The sequence below is a fragment of the Cottoperca gobio genome, chromosome 12 (genome assembly GCF_900634415.1).
Source record: "Cottoperca gobio chromosome 12, fCotGob3.1, whole genome shotgun sequence".
In the NCBI taxonomy this organism is placed as follows: domain Eukaryota; kingdom Metazoa; phylum Chordata; class Actinopteri; order Perciformes; family Bovichtidae; genus Cottoperca; species Cottoperca gobio.
Window position 1 is genome coordinate 12,373,066 of NC_041366.1, and position 20,467 is coordinate 12,393,532.

General features: G+C 41.2%; 1 protein-coding gene across 1 annotated transcript in view; it reads left to right on the top strand.

Moving 5' to 3' along the window:
- The window catches only part of dym (dymeclin), a 54,812-nt gene extending 34,895 nt beyond the window's left edge, over nt 1–19,917 (top strand). The window contains exons 15-17 of the mRNA XM_029444141.1: nt 6,002–6,184; nt 8,291–8,404; nt 18,198–19,917. Coding sequence (XP_029300001.1) covers nt 6,002–6,184; nt 8,291–8,404; nt 18,198–18,347 — 447 coding nt within the window. The 3' untranslated portion in view covers nt 18,348–19,917. The remainder of the gene's footprint in view (nt 1–6,001; nt 6,185–8,290; nt 8,405–18,197) is intronic.
- Nucleotides 19,918–20,467: the final 550 nt, after the last annotated feature.

A 20,467-nucleotide genomic window follows, 5' to 3' on the forward strand; every position in this document is an offset into this window, starting at 1 on the left:
ATTCTTTCTATTTCTGTTGAACGTTTTGTATTCTGACATTGTGAAAACATCTGTCTTTTAGGTGTGGTTATTAACTCTCTTTGTGTATCTGTCTGTGTTTACCTCCATGCCCTTGTCTTTGTCGGTACTCTTTCTTAATATGTCTGGTTTGTCTGCCCTGCAACAGCCTGCAGTGAGCAGCGGGGCCAGCCAGGGAATCACTAAGCTATTGGTTTAATGATGCCAGCTCCTACTTTACAGGGATTTACATGTCTGTGTCTCTAAACACCCTGTCCACACACACATAAACATGCATAAAAACATGCATGGGTATGATAGGTCGGCTAGACACACACACACGTACAGATAGTGTAGTGTCTGCAATGTCCTTCCCAGGCACTGATTGCATCTATAATTTTCAAACAGATAGTAAAGGTCAAACATACCTGCAGACATAACACATTCGTGCTAAACATGTTGAAGAATTAGCAGCTGAATCAGACAGATGGAAACACACACACAGACGCATTCACAGCCTTCCTGTTAGCTTTGTGTAAATGGTGAAACAACTACAATGGGGGCAGGATCATTGAGACTAATGATATAGCTCATGTCTGAGGCCGGTGTTTTCCTGGGTGGAGAGAAGACATTAAATAGCGGCGTGAGTGGCTGTGACTAAATGACAATGCAGCAGGCTGGAAAATAGCACATGACTGGAGGAGAAGGAGCAAAAGAGAGGAGTGAAGGAAAAAATGAGGAAGGGGAGCGAGCCAGAGAAGGAAAGGAAAGGCTGTAATGGTTTCATGCAGTCATACAAACACATGTCAGGTGTTTTCGGGCTGTCTGGCGGATACATTTTTGGGAAAAACAAGTGCGAGAGAACAGAGTGGGAAGTGGAAGAGAGAGGAGGAGCCAAAATATTTAAATCCTGTCTGGGTTTCAAGTAGACCATGGACCTCTTAATCTCATCCACTTGACAAACATACACACAGGGCCGGGCAGACGTCTAGCTAGCCTATTTTCATGTGACCTGAATTCCCCAGTGTGGCATTTTTTTCCTGCCAGGCTAATCTCATTAAGCTGGGTGCAGAGCTAGAGAACGAACGCACTAGGCATCCCTCACTCCCACTCTGCCTTCCTCTCCTCCTTTTGTCTCGCGCTCACTTTCTCCATCAACTCCCCCCTCCCGCCTACTCTCTTCTTTTATGCTTCTGTTGCTGTCTTCCTTCCTCTGCCTCCTCTTCCTTCCACTGATATCTGTCCCTGCTTTCTGTCTAGTTACGGCCTGCTACAGCAGAACAGAGTGGAGCCGGTTTAGCTAGGCAGTGGAGTTGAACCCAGAGAGCCGGCTCTGCTTCCAGACGCACTATCAATCCTCATTATAGCCCGTCTCTCCTGCCTTCCACTTGCCTCTTCACGTCTGCCTGTTAAAGCGCCACACCGCCGCTCACCTTCGTCCGACGGCCAGTGGAAATCAATTCAGTGCATTATAGCCTCTGTGTGGCCAGCCTGATTCATGGTCAACGCAACACAGAATACAGTTATTTATAATCATCCTAATGCCCCACGGCTACTTTCAGGGGGTGATTGTGTGTGTTCAGGTGCATTTTTGTGCGTATGCTTATGTGTGGCTACAAAAAAGAAAGAAGAAAAAAAGGCCACACAGCAAGCAAAGTTATTTATAAGAGAAGGACTTGTTTCCGAAGCAGGGCACCGAAGATGGAATATAAAATGCTACCACATGCAGTTCTGTTACAGATTGTTAGCCCAGATTGAAGTTGGAATCTTAGCTTCCAATCAGCTTGCCGTTGCAGTCTCGCTGAGCTGCTGTTTTGAAACTGGTATTAGCTGGTATTAGCAAATTCTTGGTCAAAACAGGTCGCCATCAGAACAATGATGTTTGTCATGAAAATTAATCCTTAAGGATAAGTCTTACTATGGAGAACATAAAGGCTTATATTCTTTTCAATCAAAATTGTCTCTTAGGGCAGAAGAAACCAAAAAGCTTTACTGATTTGTACATCTACACATTAAAGATTAAACTGCTCAGCACCTCATTCTAATGTATTTTACAGGCATTTCAATACTTCCAAGGGAATACACTTCTCTCATTTCAAGCCTGAAATTGAGGCAGGAAGTAACGCCAGAGGAAGATGCTGATGAGTACTGTCTAAGGCGAGGTTTCCTGTAAAGCAAAGATGGCGATTTAAGTTTTGTCTGGAGTGCTCAATTAAGTAATTATTTTGTTTTTTTATGTATTTATGTACAATTTACAATTATAATATTAATATAATAATATTATTTATTTTTCTAGTGTTTCAGTCTCATTCAGAGCTACTGTCACATGATCAATAGTGCACAGTCTGCATGTTTTTGTAATAGCTGAGTGGTAGTCTCTGTGTAAGTCGATGCCCACAAAGCTTTGGATCTGCGCTGAACTCTTGCCGTAGAGGCAGGTGTTAACAGAGTAGAGTGGCAGCCATGTTGGCGTAAACTTTGTTTTGCATTTGTTTTGTAGAAAACATCATGTCCACTTGTGAGAGGACCTCAAGTGCAACATTGTCAGGGAGGCAAAAGAAAGACACATGAGTGGAACAGAGCTATCATTAATGTTATCAGTAACATTAATTAATTACTTGTCATTACTTAGTACAATGACAAGTCAAAATGTCTGCAGTGATAAAAAGCCTTTTGATGATCAATTCAAACATGGCGGTCCATCCATTCTAATGAGAGCACTCTGTGTGTATGCCAAATAAGTTCTTTGTATTTTAGGGTTAAAATGGGCAAAGTGCATCGTTTTGATATCCACCATTCAGTGGCTTGCATTTAAAGTACTTGTATTGAGTTTATTTTTACAATATGTATTAGATATATAGGACAATTTTAGCTTATTACAGATGTAATATTAGGGTATATGTTCAGAAAGGCCCGAAACACAGTATGTTTGAGGTAATTTAGAAAGAATCAAGCCTTTACAAGTGGATTATTTTGTGTCCTGCTCAGTGCACATCTTGGTCTTAATTCTTTAAATTAGCAGTTTTAAGTCATTCTTATAAAAAAATGTTTGTTTATGTTAAAAAATACAATTGCAATTCATTCTTGTAAGGAAATCATCATTTATTTTATTTTTCTGGCAAATTAAAAAACAGCACACGTCCATTTGGCAGTGTTCGTTTCCATCGAGATGAAGCATATTACTATTCATTGTTTCGTATTTTTAGATTGGAAACTGGCTGCATCATCGAGGGATCTTATCTATATAATACCATCACTACATGATAGATTTTGCAGAGCTTGGCCCGCAGTTGTCACACCCTGGGAAATGATACATCTTCTGTTGAACTGTATTCACCAATTCATACCTGTGTGGTTTTATCTCTTTTAAAGATTAGTCGTTTTCCCACAGTCTCTGCTGTTTCCTTTCTGTGCCACAACGGACAAAGCCATGTGAGACGTTATCTCGTCATGGTGGCGTCTGTCTATCTGTCTGTCTGTCTGTGTGGACGCATTATTGTGAGCACAGTAACGAACAATGTATGAAAGAATTTCAATTCTTAAACCGCAGGTTCCCATGTGAAGCAGATGGTCTGATTAGATTTTATCTTGCCGCTTAGATTTTCATATTAATAAGAATAACATTTTCATGGGAACTACTAAAACTAAAGTAGTGATTATAGTGTATATGTATGTGTGTGTGTGTATATATATATATATATATATATATATATATACAGTATATCTCAAAAGTGAGTACACCCTTTAGATTTTTGCAAATATTCTGTTATATCCTTTCAGGGGATAACATTATCCTACTGAAACTTTGATATAACTTAAAGTAGTCAGTGTGCTGCTTGAATAACAGTATAGATTTATTTATAGATTTAAAATTACTCAGTACACAGCTGTTAATGTCTAAACAGCTGGCAACAAAAGTGAGTACACCCCATAGTGAACATGTCCTAATTGTGCCCAATGATGTTGTTTTCCCGCCCTGGTGTCATGTGACTCGTTAGTGTTACAAGGATTCAGGTGTAAATGATAAGCAGGGCTGTTAAATTTGGTGTTTTGGGCACAATTCTCTCTGAATGCTGGACAACATGGCACCTCATGGCAAGGAACTCTCTGAGCGGCTGAAAAAAAGGATTATTGCGCTTCACAAAGATGGCCTTGGCTATAAGAAGATTGCCAACACCATGAAAATGAGTTGCAGCACAGTGGCTAAGATCATACAGCGGTTTTCCAGGACAGGTTCCACTCGGAACAGGCCTCGCCAGGGTCGACCAAAGAAGTTGAGTCCACGTGCTCAGCGTCATATCCAGAGGTTGGTTTCCAAAAATAGACGTGCGAGTGCTTCCAGCATTGCTGCAGAGGTTGCAGAAGTGGGATGTCAGCCTGTCAGTGCCCAGACCATACGCCGCACACTGCATCAAATCGGTTTGTATGGCCGTCGCCCCAGACAGAAGCCCCTTCTGAAACCGATGCATAAGAAAGCCCGCAAACAGTTTGCTGAAGACAATGAATCCAAGAACATGAGTTACTGGAACCATGTCCTGTGGTCTGATGAGACCAAAATAAACCTGTTTGGGTCAGATGGTGTCCGGCGTGTGTGGCGGCACCCTGGTGAGGAGTACCAAGACAAATGTGTTTTGCCTACAGTCAAGCATGGTGGTGGCAGCATCATGGTCTGGGGCTGCATGAGTGCTGCCGGCACTGGGGAGCTGCATTTCATTGAGGGACACATGAATTCCAATATATACTGTGACATCCTGCAGCAGAGCATGATCCCCTCTCTTCGGAAACTGGGCCGTAGGGCAGTTTTCCAACATGATAATGACCCTAAACACACCTCCAAGATGACAACGGCCTTGCTGAAGAAGCTGAAGGTTAAGGTGATGGACTGGCCAAGTATGTCTCCAGACCTAAACCCAATTGAGCACATGTGGGGCATCCTCAAGAGGAAGGTGGAGGAGTGCAAGGTGTCCAACATCCGTGCGCTCCGTGATGTCGTCGTGGAGGAGTGGAAGAAGATTCCAGAAGCAACCTGTGCAGCTCTGGTGAATTCCATGCCCAGGAGGGTTAAAGCAGTGCTAGATAACAATGGTGGTCACACAAAATATTGACACTTTGGGCACAATTTAGACATGTTCACTATGGGGTGTACTCACTTTTGTTGCCAGCTGTTTAGACATTAACAGCTGTGTACTGAGTAATTTTCAAAGGACAATAAATCTATACTGTTATTCAAGCAGCACACTGACTACTTTAAGTTATATCAAAGTTTCAGTAGGATAATGTTATCCCCTGAAAGGATATAACAGAATATTTGCAAAAATCTAAAGGGTGTACTCACTTTTGAGATATACTGTACATATTTGGACAGACACAAGGGCTACATGATAGGAAAATATAAGTATATATAACTTTATTGAATACCGCAAAAGATATTACTTGCAATAAATAAACAGATATTAAAGTTCACCTGTTCTGCTTTGAGTATTCTGCTAAAATACAACAAATTGCTTGTTGAATTAAAAAAAAATGAAAGTAAATTATTTCCAGCAATCTTTTCTTGAGAACACACTACGCACTCAGCACTCAGCTTGTGATCGGTTGTTTTCTCTGCTTGATATCTGTATTTTTGAATTGTATTGGTTTGAAGAACTTTGTAAATAACTCATCACGTCAGCCACTCAACGTCCTCCGCCTGTCTCTCCATAGTTTCATCACCTTTCTCCTCCCATACTGTCACCTGTCACTTACCGATGGTTGACTTCACCCAAAGAGGAAACCTACTTTGACATGACCTGATCTGTGGCTCACAAGGTCACCTATCTGCCCCCCACCTAAGACCTTGTCTGTCAACTTTCATCCTTCTCTCCCTCCTTCTGCCATTTCTTCCCCCTCTCCGTTCCCCCCTGCTGGTCAATCTATCAGGAAGCAATCATTTAAAAAGACCATAATAAGTGAAACCAGTGTAGTAGGAAACCAATTAACCTTTACATCCTCCCTCTCCCCCCAGGCCCAGGACCTGAATGTGATTGAGGAGGTGATCCGCATGATGCTGGAAATCATCAACTCTTGCTTATGCAACTCTCTACACCACAACCCCAACCTGGTGTACGCGCTGCTCTACAAGAGGGAGCTCTTTGAGCAGTTCAGGACGCACCCATCCTTCCAGGACATCATGCAGAACCTGGACACGGTCAGTCCAAGTTTTTTTACACAAGTATCAGAAGTGAATTAGAAGAAGCTTGAGCCTGGGAGCGATTTTACCTCATGGCTGATTTGTGGTAATTATTCCATAGATCAAGGTTATACAGATTTTCCCTGAATGTCCTCTCAGTCTGCAGGGAAAGTTTCAAAAAGCCAAGCAGCGCTGGAACATATGCGAACTGCATCGTTAACATGGTGTGCAGTTGGGCTGTACAGCACACTGAACCCTGTGAGCTTAAGTAGTATTGATGAATTAATCAGTCCCCTTGTGTCGAGAGGCAATGTGTCAAATATTCATTGAGTGTTGGGGAGGGGGAAGAAACAGTGTGAAAGAAAGCTGTCATTCATAGTTGTCATATAGAGAAGGAAAGGAAGCTTTGGTGTGTATGATCATGTATGTGTGAGGGATGGGGGTTGCTGCATACATAGCCATGGGTTTTGCTGTTATCCATAAGTATGAGGGAAGCATGCTATCTCGAATCCCTCAGTTAAGTCAGTCTCCCTAAGGCTATTCTATGAAGCCTTCACTGCGCTGGCAAATCCGTGTGCATGAGTGTGTGAGCATGAGATTCAGGATGAGAGGTTGCTTTTTTGCTCCTCTAAATTAACCCCATATGGGAGGCCTTCAGAGTTAATGAAGAGATTAGTATTAGATAGACAGGCACAAACACACACACACACACACACACACACACACACACACACACACACACACACACACGCACACACATAAAGTGCTCATGTAGGCCCATGTGTGTTTGAATTCTCTAAAGCAATCACAGAGAAAACATTGCCTGTAGATGTGTTTTTCACTGTTGGTTTGACAAAAAAAGGAGCATTAAAAAGAATCAGTAATACCTAGAGTTTTTTAATGATCAAATATCAAACATTTCTCAGGGGAAGAAGCCAGCACAGCAGTGGAAATGCAAAATACAGTTTCCTTGATCTCTTGTTTGGGCTTAAACCCAGAAGGCATCAGATAATTTGAGCTGCAGTGAAGTGTTCATTTTAAGTGGGATGAAACATGCTCTCACCCTATGGTGACTCTACAATCTGAAACACTATATGTTTGTACTTTCGGAGTATGTAGCCTTCAGGCATATTAGCCCATCGTATGTTCATAGCATTTTGAATTTGGTTTAGAGGGTTTTCACTCACTTAAAGCAGAATTCATGCAGTTTTATCCATTTATTTGCAAAGATCATCTCAATCAGTATTGTCATATAAATTATACTATATATATAGCTCCGTATCCCTGCGTAGTATAGACGCATTTTCAGACCAACTGTTGCTAGGAAACATGACAGCACATGGATACATCTTGTTGGCTGTTGATGCAAAAGCAGCTAAATGTTGACTCGTATCAAGCAGCTAGATTGTTTTCCTGTCAACATGTAAAGTTAACAACATTAGGAGTGTGAACCAGCGTTACTGTTTACAGATTGAAGCCTCCTACATATAGCACAATGACACTTTGTTCTAACTTGGATCTTCATATTGCACCCAGTGTCATCATATAGGGTGTGGCTGCTGCAACATCAATGTGACAGCTCCGAACAGCGGGAATAGAAAGAGTGAAAGAGCTTCATGACAGAACTGGGAGTTGATATTAAACCTCAATGAGATCAAGATGGCATGAGATCCTGTGTGTTAGGAAACAGGAACAGGGTTTAATGGTGAAAGATTTAGATTTAGATTTAGATTTCTTTTGATTGTTAATATAAGAAAATTGTTCATTTTAAATGGAAAATGTCTTTGAAAATACAAAATCAAATAAAGCTTCCAATTGAGCACAAATTCTGTCAGCTATGCATAAACATTTGGTTCTGCAGTTTACTGCTCTGTTTTACATATGAAGCAACATAAACGCTAATACCAATGTATCCATCATAACATCAGGTGTCCTAAAACTAGTTGTAGTTTTAAGTAGGTTTATTTCTAGGATTAAATTAAACAAAGAAGATATGAAGTGTTAACTAGTGACCTTTAGAGGTGTTGGTAGGTAGATGTTGTTACCTTTGGACAACCAAATGTATTTTTGGCAAATTTTAGTTCTGTTTTGTGATTGGCTGTTTCCTCTTGTGTGACCTTTCAGGTGATCGGCTTCTTCAGTCTGCGTCTGGAGCAGGCTGGAAGTGACCTGTCAGTTGAGAGGGTGCAGGAAGTCATTATAAAAGGAGCCCAGGCCCTGCCCACAGACAGACTGAAGGTAAATCTCTCTCACACACACACACACACACACACACACACACACACACACACACACACACACACACACACACAGACACACACACAGCAGGGGGGCAAATGAAATGGGAGAGCATGGAGATGAGGAACAATGAAATATGAAAAAAGACTGGCTGAAGAAAAAAGAAGTGACACATATTGGACATCAAGGTGAATGTGTAGAGATTGCAATGTGTTGTCAAGGGCTGCGAGTTATGCTTGAATTGGTGATGGGGAGGTGAGGGAAAGGGAATTAGTTTGTCTGGACAGGTGAGAGAGAGCGAGAGGTATGGGAGAGACATATGGACTGGGGCGAGAGAAAGATGCAAAGAGCTATTGGAATGTGGGACAAAAAGGCTTGAGCCCAATTCTCATTAGCATTAATGCCCATCCGTTGGACTGCTACATGCGGACATGAAATGGCATTTCAAGGAGATGGGGTGCACTTTGTCATGGGCACATCAGAATGGGGTAGGTCGTGGGGGGCATAAATCTGCCACTGCGCCTCGTTACCCAACACTCTCAACACTCCTGGCGGGTTCGCTAACCCCCCGCCCTTCTCAGTGCTCCTCCATTACTCAGTGAGGAAATATGTAACCAGCGGTCTCCCCACTCAGCTCCTCACCAGCACAGAAGCTCTTAATTGCATGTTTCATCATGTGTTTCATGTTCTATACTTGGCGGCTGGCTGCAAGGCATTTGTCTCACTAGCCGATGTGGAAGAGGGATGGTGCGTGGCCACGAGTCAACGTGCTCTCTCTGTCTTTCTGTGTCTCACTCTCCTTCGGCTCCTTGGAGCGCTAATGTAGCGATCGACCAAAGAGCCATAGAATTACACATGGAGCCATGTGGATAACCCTGCCGTGTCCTTCAGCGAGGGGGCTTTACCTGTAGCACATACTCGTGCTGTCAGCTGTAGCTGGAATACGTGTGTATGTGGTGTGTGAGTAGTAATAATCTATATTGATAGAGCACTTTTCAAAAGCCAAGTTTCAAAATGCTTCACAGTGGCGGCAAAATATAAAGTCATAAATCATCAGGTTTAAAAGAAAACAGATAAAACTATTTGGTGTAGAAAAACAAATATAGTGTAGAAAGAAGTAAGAATAGAAAAAGAAAAGCATTTGTAAAATAATTCAAAGACAGTTCAAAGGAACTTAAAACTCAAGTCAGATCGGGAAAGGCTCTCCGTTATAAGAAGGGACTTAAAGGGGATCATCTCCTTTGGATTTGTGCGTCTGCGACGTATCTGTGTGTCGATGAGTGTGCAGCCATATGTACCAGTTTTTGGTTCTTTAAAAAAAAAAAGTGTTGTTCACGTTGACTCTCCACCACCTGAGTGCTTTTCAGCTCTACAGGGTGACATGAAGCGAAGAGTATATCAGGGCAATGTCTCCTCAGGCAGAAGTCGCCGCCGCCTGATGGTACCAATGCTCAAACAAACAGCTGTCTCTCTACTTCTTGCTTCCCTTCATCTTCTGAGCTCATTCTGCTATCCAGCTCCCAACACGAAAATCCATAGGTTGTATTAATGTCGTGTGGAATCATCCATAAGTTGGTAATTACTCAGTAAAAGCTCTGAGAAGTAGTATTGGTGTCTCAATCAGCTGTGTTTGTGTTTGGAGAGGGCTGACAAGAAAGACATGTAAGGATGTTTGTTCCTCCCTAAAACAAAAGGCATGTTATCCTGTTGTGTTTATTTATGAATGTATTCTATCCTGAGGTCACTTTCCCGTTTGAATAGGAGCACAGTGCATGTTAATGAATGTTGTATTAACAAAAGGTTAATCTGCTGTGTTGAAATTTGAATTCCTGAAGTTGTAGCCATGTCAACAATAAGCTGGCTCAAGAAACTTTCTCTCTGTTTTGGCTTTCTGTTCTCCACAACCAAAAGCAGAGCTTTCTGAGAACATTCTTTAGAGTAGAGAAGTCTGAAAATGCCAGTGTTGCGTTGTAGCGTGGACGCATGCATATACTTAAATATAAATATATCTAAAATTATTCAAATGAAAAACATGAAGTCCATACACGATAGTATTCTGTCAACACATTTATAAGTTTACGCAACGACATCATTCCAACATATTCAGGCAAGTATGCAACATAACTTAGACATCTCTATCAGGCCGTCTACAATTTAAAACCATTTCATGTCAAAACGATTATTATCTACCTCTGTCCACAGTGAAAGATAAAAATGGCAAAATCTCTTCTTGGACTAAAAAATAGACCAAATCCCTATGTTTTAAAATGACTTGAATACAGGTTGAAGACAATTTAAGTGCTGTATCGTATATCGACATTTGAAATGGGCAATCGCAAAGAAAGTTACAGACAATAAAGTTGTCTTAACTTTGCCGTCACACAGTCGACTGTGACGAGGCAGCTGTACACAGCCTGAGCTCTGTGATCACCTATACTGTCTTTTAATACAGACAAATTATAGTTTCTGTCATTAACATGTATATATTCTTTTGTGTCAGACAATAGATCATGTTTCAAATAGAGACAAAACAGCTGCTCATAATTACTACCTGCTAACAGCAGTCCTTCTCAAGCTCCTGCCATGATGAAGCCATGCAGGTCAACGACAACAGCTGTACTGTGTACTCGGCTGTATTGACATTTAAAAATGATCAATCACAAAGGAAGTTAGAGGTGACAGAAAATCCTTCTTAACTTCACTGCCACATGACCCCTGGCACTCGCTGTGCAGTTTACGGCATTGTTTTTGCAAAAGCCCTGTTCCCCCTGTACACAGATAATAGCCAAGTCAGCATTTTAAGGTTTATACAAAAACGTAATTTTCGTCCGAACATGGGGCCGAAATGGAGAGGAAAAGACACGTTTACAAAATGAGCCGCCTTACTGTGGACGTGCTCTGAGCTTCCGTCAAAGGGTAACATTCATGGTGTTAGAACAAACTACTTAACCTTTTAGTTGTCTGACAAAAGAATCAAAACTATGCAGAAAGGCCCACACTTCACCAGATGATGGCCAGTGTCGTTATGTGTCAAGATCGGAAGATCAGATCGGACCCGTAAGTTCTAGTGCAGACGCAAGTCATTTACGCATTTTCACATTTATCCCCCTTAGTGTGAACACGACTCTTTGCTGCCTGGTAATCCGTTTGTTGGGAAGATCTGGCAGTTGTAAAGTAAATAGTTTTCTTCAGATGTTACTGACAGAACCATGTTATTTTAGTTGAGAGACTAAGGACTAGACGACAAACAAAGTCTATTTACTTAAAGGATCTTAAAGCATTTACACAAATACATAGACATGCAAATGAGGTCCCAACTGAAAGAAAAGGTTATAAAGAAGGTGGTTAATACCCCAGAGATGACCCTCAGCGCCTCGTCACTCAACCGCCTCTCTCTCATTCTTTGTGTATGTGTGTGTTGTTTCAGGGTGTGTGAGGCTGAGTGGCTCTCATGGGCAGTGCCTGTGGAATGTGTTGTTTAGCCTGACCAGCTGAAATCTGCCTTATTGAGCAGTGATAGCCTACAGACTCTCTGGCTCCTCAGGACGAGACGGAGGGGGGTGGGGGCTTACCAGCTGTTGCTCTGTACCTGGCCCTTTGTAGGTCTGATGGCTGGTCAGCGCTACTTTCCCACACATCGACGAGACAGGGTATACGCATTTTTTCACTCTGAAGTCAGAACAATGGAGTCACTTCAGAAAATTGGGTGTGTAATCCAACCTGTCTTAATACCTGATCTTTAGTCCTGGGTTTACCAAACCTCTGACACAACAATGAGGGTGAACAGCTTCCTGTAGTAATAACAATGTGGTGACTGTAGAATTAGTTACTGGCTTGTTGCTTGTTTCACCATAAACTTTGCTCCTATCTATCCTCAATACTTGCGCATGATTTCAGAATGTTGTTCAGTTGTTGCATTAACATTTCATCACATTAGTGCTGCAACTATTTAAATACAAACCAATTAATCTTTTGTCTATAAAATGTTTTAAAAAATAAAATGTTAACAAGCCTAAGAGTCTACAGCCATGCTAGCAGCTCTGTGGTTTGAGCTAAATGTCAGCATGCTCACATGCGCACAATGACAATGCTATCATTCTGAGTTACAATGTTTAGAATTAACTTTATCTTAATGGCATTTAACACAAAGTACAGCTGAGCTGAAATAAATGTCTCTAGTTTTTAAAGTATTTTCTCTCATAAACCAAAGTATTGGACACATTTGAACCCGGTGATGGCGTAAGAGGAAAAGTCAGAGGATCACCACATCATTACAAATCGTTGTGAACGGGACATGAACCAAATTTCATGGCAATCAATCCTATAATTGTTGACATATTAAAGTCTGGGCCAAAGTGGTGGGCCAACCATTCAGAACTCATAGTAACACAATTTTACATTCTTAGAAAACCGAGAAAAGCAACATTTTCTCATTTGAGAAGCTGGAACCTGCGGATTTTTCCACGCCACTATGTTGGATTATATTATATAATACTGTATTATATATATTCTTATATATATTGTAAATATTTCAATGACAGAAAATTAGGACAATGCAGTTTTAACAAACCTATCTGAAAATATTAGGGTAGACTTTCTGTATCCCCACCGTATGAAACGGCCTGAAATCCAGAGTGTTAATATTTCTCATTTTGAAATATAACCTGTGTGTGTGTGTGTCTGTGTGTGTGTGTTCGTTCGTGTTCATATTTGCTCCCTAGCCGCATTCTTCTCTGTCTGACCGAGCTCTGACAGCGCAGAGGCGGGAAGGGAACACAGAGTCCTGAGTGAAGATATGAGGCCAGCCAGTCAGTCTGTGTTCAGGGGCGAGTGCCTGACCCACCAGGACCCATAACTAACTGATATGAGCCCGGGCCAAGTGGGTCCAGACAGCTGCCAGACAGAACAAAACAAAGGAGGGGAGGAGGGAGAGAAGGCTACGGAGCCAGAGCAGATATGTACAGAGAGGAAGCCATAGACAGAATAAGGGACAGAGATAATATTAAAGATGATAGATGCTCTGATTTGATTCCGTGAGGCATTTAGTGATATCCAAGACTTCCAGTTGCACCAAATCCCTTTGTGGATCTGTCCAATATAGAAGTAGGAGGAAAAATGTTGGCCATTGTGATTAAATTATCTTTGTTTCCCCTCATTTTGTGCTCAGTATCTAGTGAAAATGTTCTGGTGTGTGCCTGGGACGACTGTATAATACTGCCCTTCATAATTTCTTCCCCAGTCAGCACTTTGTTGAACTCTCATTTGGATACAAGATGTGTGTTTTAGAGGCACAGGGTGCATCATTTTCACTTACCTTTCAGTCTCTTGACAGCTGGGGATGTTATGCACTGCCTGCTTTACTGACCCACACTGACACCTTTTATCGTTAAATCAATTGACGTTTTGGGAAATATGCTTATTTTTTTTGCTTAGAGTTAGATGAAAAGATCAACATCCCTCTCACATCGGTACGGTAATATCAAGGTGGCATTGCTTAGCGCCGCTTAGCTTACCCTGGAGACACTGGGAAACCGGTAGTCTGGTTCTGGTTGTACATAAAACCATGTATAAACAACAATTTGTGATTTTAAAGGGTTTATGTGGTACCTTTTGATAAACTGGGAGACGTGATATAGTTAATAAATTGAGCTGCTAGGAAGATTTTGTTACCTTTTGGACAGAGCCACGCTGTTTCCCCCTCGTCTCCAGTCTTTATGCTAAGCTAAGCTAACTGGCCGCCGGCTGTAGCTTCATACTCAACGTACAGGTATCAATCTTCTCCTGTAAGAAAACATCATCAATAGCTTTATGGTCCAGCTTTAGCAGCATTTTGGTCTTTTGTTTGCAGTTTTCTTAAGCTTTAGCAAAATAGTATTCAGTAGTAAATGTTTGTATGAAGTGCTGGTATTTTTAGGACACATTTTTCAGAGTGCATGTTTGCTAATGCAAAGGCACAAAGCATTCTAGTATAATAATAATAATAATAATAATAATAATAATAATAATAATAATAAATTTAATATCTATAGCGCTTTTCTAGAACTCAGTCGCTTTATACACAGCAGTGGCTGAGAAAAGATCATTTGTGTGCTTATAGTCGAGCTCTGATTTGTTTCACTTGTTCCTGCCATGATGAAGTGTTCCTCCTATTCAGTTGTAATCCAGTCTTGATTTGAAAGAACATAAAGCCTGAAATATTATTATTTTGATGTCCTGCTGCTTCCATCGCCACAGTGGCTCTATGTCTTTCTATAGTTGTGTTACTGCTTACACCACATGTTCCGTAAATAGATGATCTGCGTAGTGCATGTTTTCATATATTTCCAAAAATAATGAGGGAAACTTTTGATTCCTTAACGCTTTAAAATACAAAAATGTTAATACCACACATGTGTTTGTTGACGTAGCAGTCTTTCTTGATTTCATGCTTTAATTATCTTAATGATGTAATTAGCATAAGTATTTATGTTTTATCGAGATGATTATGGCAGGACATTAATCGGCTCAACTGCCTCCTGTTTTAGTTTTTTTTTGTGATGCAGTCAACAAACTGGATAAATATAAAATTCTGAAAATTAATATATTACTATACTATACAACATCTGTGCTAGCCCGGGTTGAGGAACTGTCACCATCAGTGCCATATAAACATTTGATGAGTTGGTAAGCTTGCCTACGAGACAGTCACCTACACACAAATACCATCCAGATAATACAGCTCCTGCATTGTGTCTAGCCATCACAATGGCGATGGTGTGTGTGGTCTGGCCTCAGCAGCCTCAGCCTGGCATATGGCCTGTGACCCCGTAGTCCCTCTGTCTGTGTCATTATGATACCGATAGTGAGGCTGTGAATAGAGCCAGCCAGGACTCAATAGACCGGACTGGGACCGCCACATAAAGGGCCTCAGCATCTGTCTGTCAGCGCCGACTGATTACTGTACATGCGTGTAGACGGGAGGATATAATGAGGTACCCTTTTATTATTGATGCTCTTATTTTGCTGCCTACCTGCTGTTAGGGGGGTTTGTGTTGGCTTCAAGTAGGTTTGGAAAAGGACATGAACATCCTGTATTTCTTATGCAGACCCTTCAGAGAAGAGCTCTATATCTTTCAAAACAAAAAAAGTAGATTGTGTCAAATAGAGCTGCAATGATCAGTCAATCAATCGCGGTATTTGCTTTTCGAGCAAAATTGTTAATTCGTCTGGCCTCTAATGTGAGGATTTTCTGCCATTTTGTATAATTGTAAACTGAAAATCTTTGGGGTTTTGGACTGTTTGTCGAATAAAAAGAGACATTAAGAAGAGGTGACCTTTGGCTTTTTGTTCTTGAATTAAAAATGGCCATTTCCCACTATATTCTTATTATACAATTTATAGGCAAAATTATCGAATGACCTTATATCGAGTCTATCACAGTTCCCTAGAGCCCAAGTGTTATTTAAACTGTTTGTTTTGTGTGACCAGCAGCCCAACACCTAAAGCTGTTTAATTTACTATCATAGAGGACATAACAAACAATTAAGTCTGCCCAATTTGAGAAGCTGGAACTGTGTGTAATCGACCGATCGTTTCAGCTCTAAAGTTCATATACAACATAATATGTATGCACAACATGGTACAGTCCACATTGACACATGTTTGTTGTCTCTTTGTTCCCGCTGGATTAGCCTCGGACATAATCAACACTGAAGCCCTGCAGTATGAACTTGATGACCTCTCCCTGTCTGGCTCAGTGAGTGTTTTGTCCATTAACAAGCCATGTCATGACAAGCTGCAGCGTGGAGAGTCAAATGGCTATTACCAAGTAATCAGGTTACTCAGCACTTCTCCACGGGTCTAAACAATAAGGTCATGATGGCTGACAGACTGTAAAGTTACACCACTATGTTTGGTTTCAGTTTATTAAATTGTCTTTTGCTTGTTCTTGATGTATTTACTTGTTGTGTATTAAGGTTTATTTTGGTAGTTTCATGAGTGACAGTCGCACTGTAGCTGTCGATATCCAGTCGCGTGCCGGGATCTTGAGGTGACGTTAGCACATTAGTCAGCCCTCCAAGAGGTCAGTGGTCGGACCACAGAGTGATACCTGTCCCGCAGGCAGCTGTAAGCAATTGTACGTGACAGACAGATGGAATTACATCTGCCAGCCGGCTACTGTACCTGATGAAGAGTGATTCTTGAGAGGCCTGAACAAGTTAACTTTTCTGTATAGCAGCAGATATGTCACTGCGTTGGTCACAGCACTTTACAAATGTCTTTCATCAGCACTTTCCAATATGGTGGAAGGCAGTTTCTTGGTGGTGTTGACGTCTCGAGCCGTGTTTAGAACAACAATAGCACTGTGTGAAAAGCTTCATTTCAGAATCAGAATCAGAAATCTTTAATTGTCCCACAATGGGGAAATTTACATTGTTACAGCAAAGAGAGTTAGATTAGAGTAAAAATACAGTAACAGTAATATAATATAAGTACAGTACATGACAGTGTAATTGCAAAAGTTATAAAAAGAGAATATTGCACAGGCATTGATAATTGGACACAGTGTTGGAATAGACTTTTCTTGGTGTGGTGGTGTACCAGGGGTCGTGATGATTATAAAGTCTGACCGCTGCAGGAAGAAAGGACCTACGGTATCTCTCCGTGAGACACTGCGGGTGAAGCAGCCTGTCACTGAAGGAGCTGCACAGTGCGGACAAAGTGTCCTGGAGGGGGTGGGACATGTTGCCCAGTAGAGATGACAGCTTGGCTGTGATTCTCCTGTCTCCCACCACCTCCACAGTGTCCAGCAGGCTCCCAAGGACAGAGCTGGCCTTCTTCACCAGTCTGTTCAGTCTCTTCCTGTCAGCAGAGATGCTGCTGCCCCAGCAGACTACTCCATCAAAAATAGCTGATGCCACCACAGTATCAAAGAAGGTCTTAAGGAGTTCCCCCTGCACTCCAAATGACCTCAGTCTCCTTAGCAGATAAAGCTGCTCTGTCCCTTCTTGAACAGAGCAGCAGAGTTATCTGACCAGTCCAGTTTATTGACCAGGTACTTGTAAGATTTTACAATCTCAATGTCCGTACCCAGGACGTTCACTGGTGATGGTGCCTCCTGAAGTCCACCACCAGCTCCCTGGTCTTCCCCGCGTTGAGCAGGAGGTGGTTCCAAGAGATTTCAAAGAGATTCTGCAGGAATTACATAAAAACAATACGGGGTTGTCCAGCACCAAAAGTCAAACCCTGCTCAACTTCTGTCACAACTCAATGCAACGTCGTCCACGGGTAGTCGCCAATCAAATATGTGCAAGTACACAATCCTGGTAGATGGTTAAAGTGAATGGGCCAATTTACCTTTTTATCTGGCAATGGTTCAAGAGAAGATACAATGTTTGTCACCATGTTCAAGTGGAGCAGGTGCTTATTTAATGTTTTGCTTTAGCAGATAGACTCATCATGAGTACCATTCACAGAGCTATCACTGATCTGCAGCTATTCAGGAATATATATGCAGCTGATTTGTGTACGTTTGAAGTCCTTGAGCTTTAGTATTACACTCCAATGCTGAGGAGTTTCTTTTTTCTTTTTATCTCTTCTTGATAGCATGAACACGACGTGATGTGATGTTTCCAGCAACGGCAGGAAAACATATTAATGCAGATGGGTTTCCCTGCATTTTGTATATTCCAAATGTTTCTTTATTAAATTTCCTCAATTGTACTGAACGAAACACTGGACTATCTCGGTTGTGCGTCCTACTTTTTTTCGCAACTAATTTTCTTTGTATCTCTTCTCTTTTTGTGTGAAATAGAAGTTTCCGGAGCTCAAGTTTAAGTACGTGGAGGAAGACCAGCCGGAAGACTTCTTCATCCCCTACGTCTGGTCCCTGATCTTCAACTCTGGAGTCGGCCTCCACTGGAGCCCGCATGGCATCGAGCTGTTCAGCATGGACTCTGGCTGAAACACCTGCTGCAGCAGACTTGCGTGTGTCTTCATCCCCGTTCAGTATAGGAAAAAAAGAAAAGACTGACGGTGTGTGTGTTTGGGTGGGTGTGCGCGCATTGCCCTTTATAGTATGTGCACGCTGCTTTGAAAGTGCCTCGACCTTGTACAGACTGGTGTTTCTTTTTATGCAGCACAACCTCTTTCTTTTCCTCATACCATAATAATTCCTCTGCTTCTACACTGTGAATCTGCATCTCTTCTGGTTAACAGTTTTCACAGTAGCGCCCACTTATGTACAGTCAGTCCTGTAGGGAATATCTATTTAACACCTGAGCAGCTTCACCTGGTTCCGCAGCACATGCCGAGTTACATCTCTTCTGTGAAACGTTCTGTTATTGTGAGGAGCTCAGGACACTGGCGATGGATAATCCAACATTTTTCCCTTGCTTATAAAGAAAAGGTCAATCAAAACACGTGAACCTAAGTGTTTCACTGCTCTGGTTCATTTTACCCGCCTGCACTAAATGCGAAGGAAACATACCAACTTCATATTCAAGACTTGGAAGACGTACAACATACATTTATAAACAACTTATATAATGTTGAGTTTTAAGTATCTCATAAATAAGCGTTGTTTTGACCAACATTGTTCCCTGGATACAGTGGGTTTGTATAAAAGATTTTTGTTTGTAAAATACACTTTTTTTTAAAGGGTCAGAGAAAGTGATCACCAACAGAAAGTCCTCTGTTTTCTTGTAACATGCATGGCTTTCAGATTTGAGTCCACCAGTGTTACTTGCTGGCCACCTCCATCAACCCACATTGAATTACAGTATAATTAATGCTTCATTTCAGTCCCTAGATAATATTAGCGGTCCACATCACGCTGGTTCATGTTCATTGTTGCTTCCAGCCCGTTTATTTGACTTTACCTTGTCTTTGTCGTTTCCATTTAGTTTTTCCTGATGGTAACCCAACAACTTAAACTAGGACACGTTATTAAACATCCTGTCTTATTGTGCATAGTTACAGTTGGCTATTTGATTTGTCACTTTTTTTGCATGTTTGACTGGAGACTTTGTATTAAATTATTTATTTTCATGTTTTTTATATATTCAGCCCCCCAAAAAATGTAAATGGTAGTAGTACTAAACGATTACTACTAATGAAAGAAAAACGGTGGTACTAAACTTTGATTCTTCCCAGGTGGGAAACTGGCTTTATATTATTACATATAATATGACAACAGCTGTCATTTTGTGGGGATATTTCTTTGGAGATAGGACTTTAAATAAAAATGTGAAATTAAAGCAAACAAATTGTCACGTGGTTATTCAGCAAAGTGAAATACTGTAGCATTCAGGGAATATATCCGATTACACATGAAGATTATACAGATTGTTGCATTGACACAGATTATGTCAGGCACATAATGCGGTACCGACTGCTAGCTGAGTTACCATTCCTGGTTTTATCAAATATTGGTATTGATCGTCTCATCTGACGCTCGACAAAACAGGAGAGAAGTTTCTTGAAATGTAAAGCAATGTAATATCTCTTTGTGACTCCTTGTCTTTAAATTGCATGCAGTTCAACCAGAGTGATGTTCCCATCACAGATTGTTTCTTTTTAAAAGGTTTTTAGAGGCTTGAAGAAGTAAAACTGTCTTATATTTTACAATAAAAAAAGGAAAAGTAATTGTGAGTAGCAGAAATTATTTCGTTTTTTATTTGTCCTACCTGTCTGCAGTAGTGCTTCCCAACCAGGGCGGTTGTGGGATGGAGAAATCTCAGTTCTGTTTCATTATCTGGAAGATATTGACATGCTTCCATGGCACATTTCAGCTCCAGCGCTTTCTTAACTATACACAGAACACGACACAAAAGAAAAATCTAAAAAACCCAGCAGTCACATGCTGTTTATATCTGCATCATAGAATATCAATCAACTTTAACAGTGTGTGCGTTTCTCATGTCTCATTGTTGCCTGTTGTGGTCATAGCTGCAGAGGCAGCAGCTACGGAGGCATGAAACCATTTTGGGGGGAAAAGTTTATGGCACAATGGTACCCACTGTGTCGCTGCAGCTCCCACTTCCGAAGAGAATTTCATTCCTTTCGTCTCTATTGTATTGATTG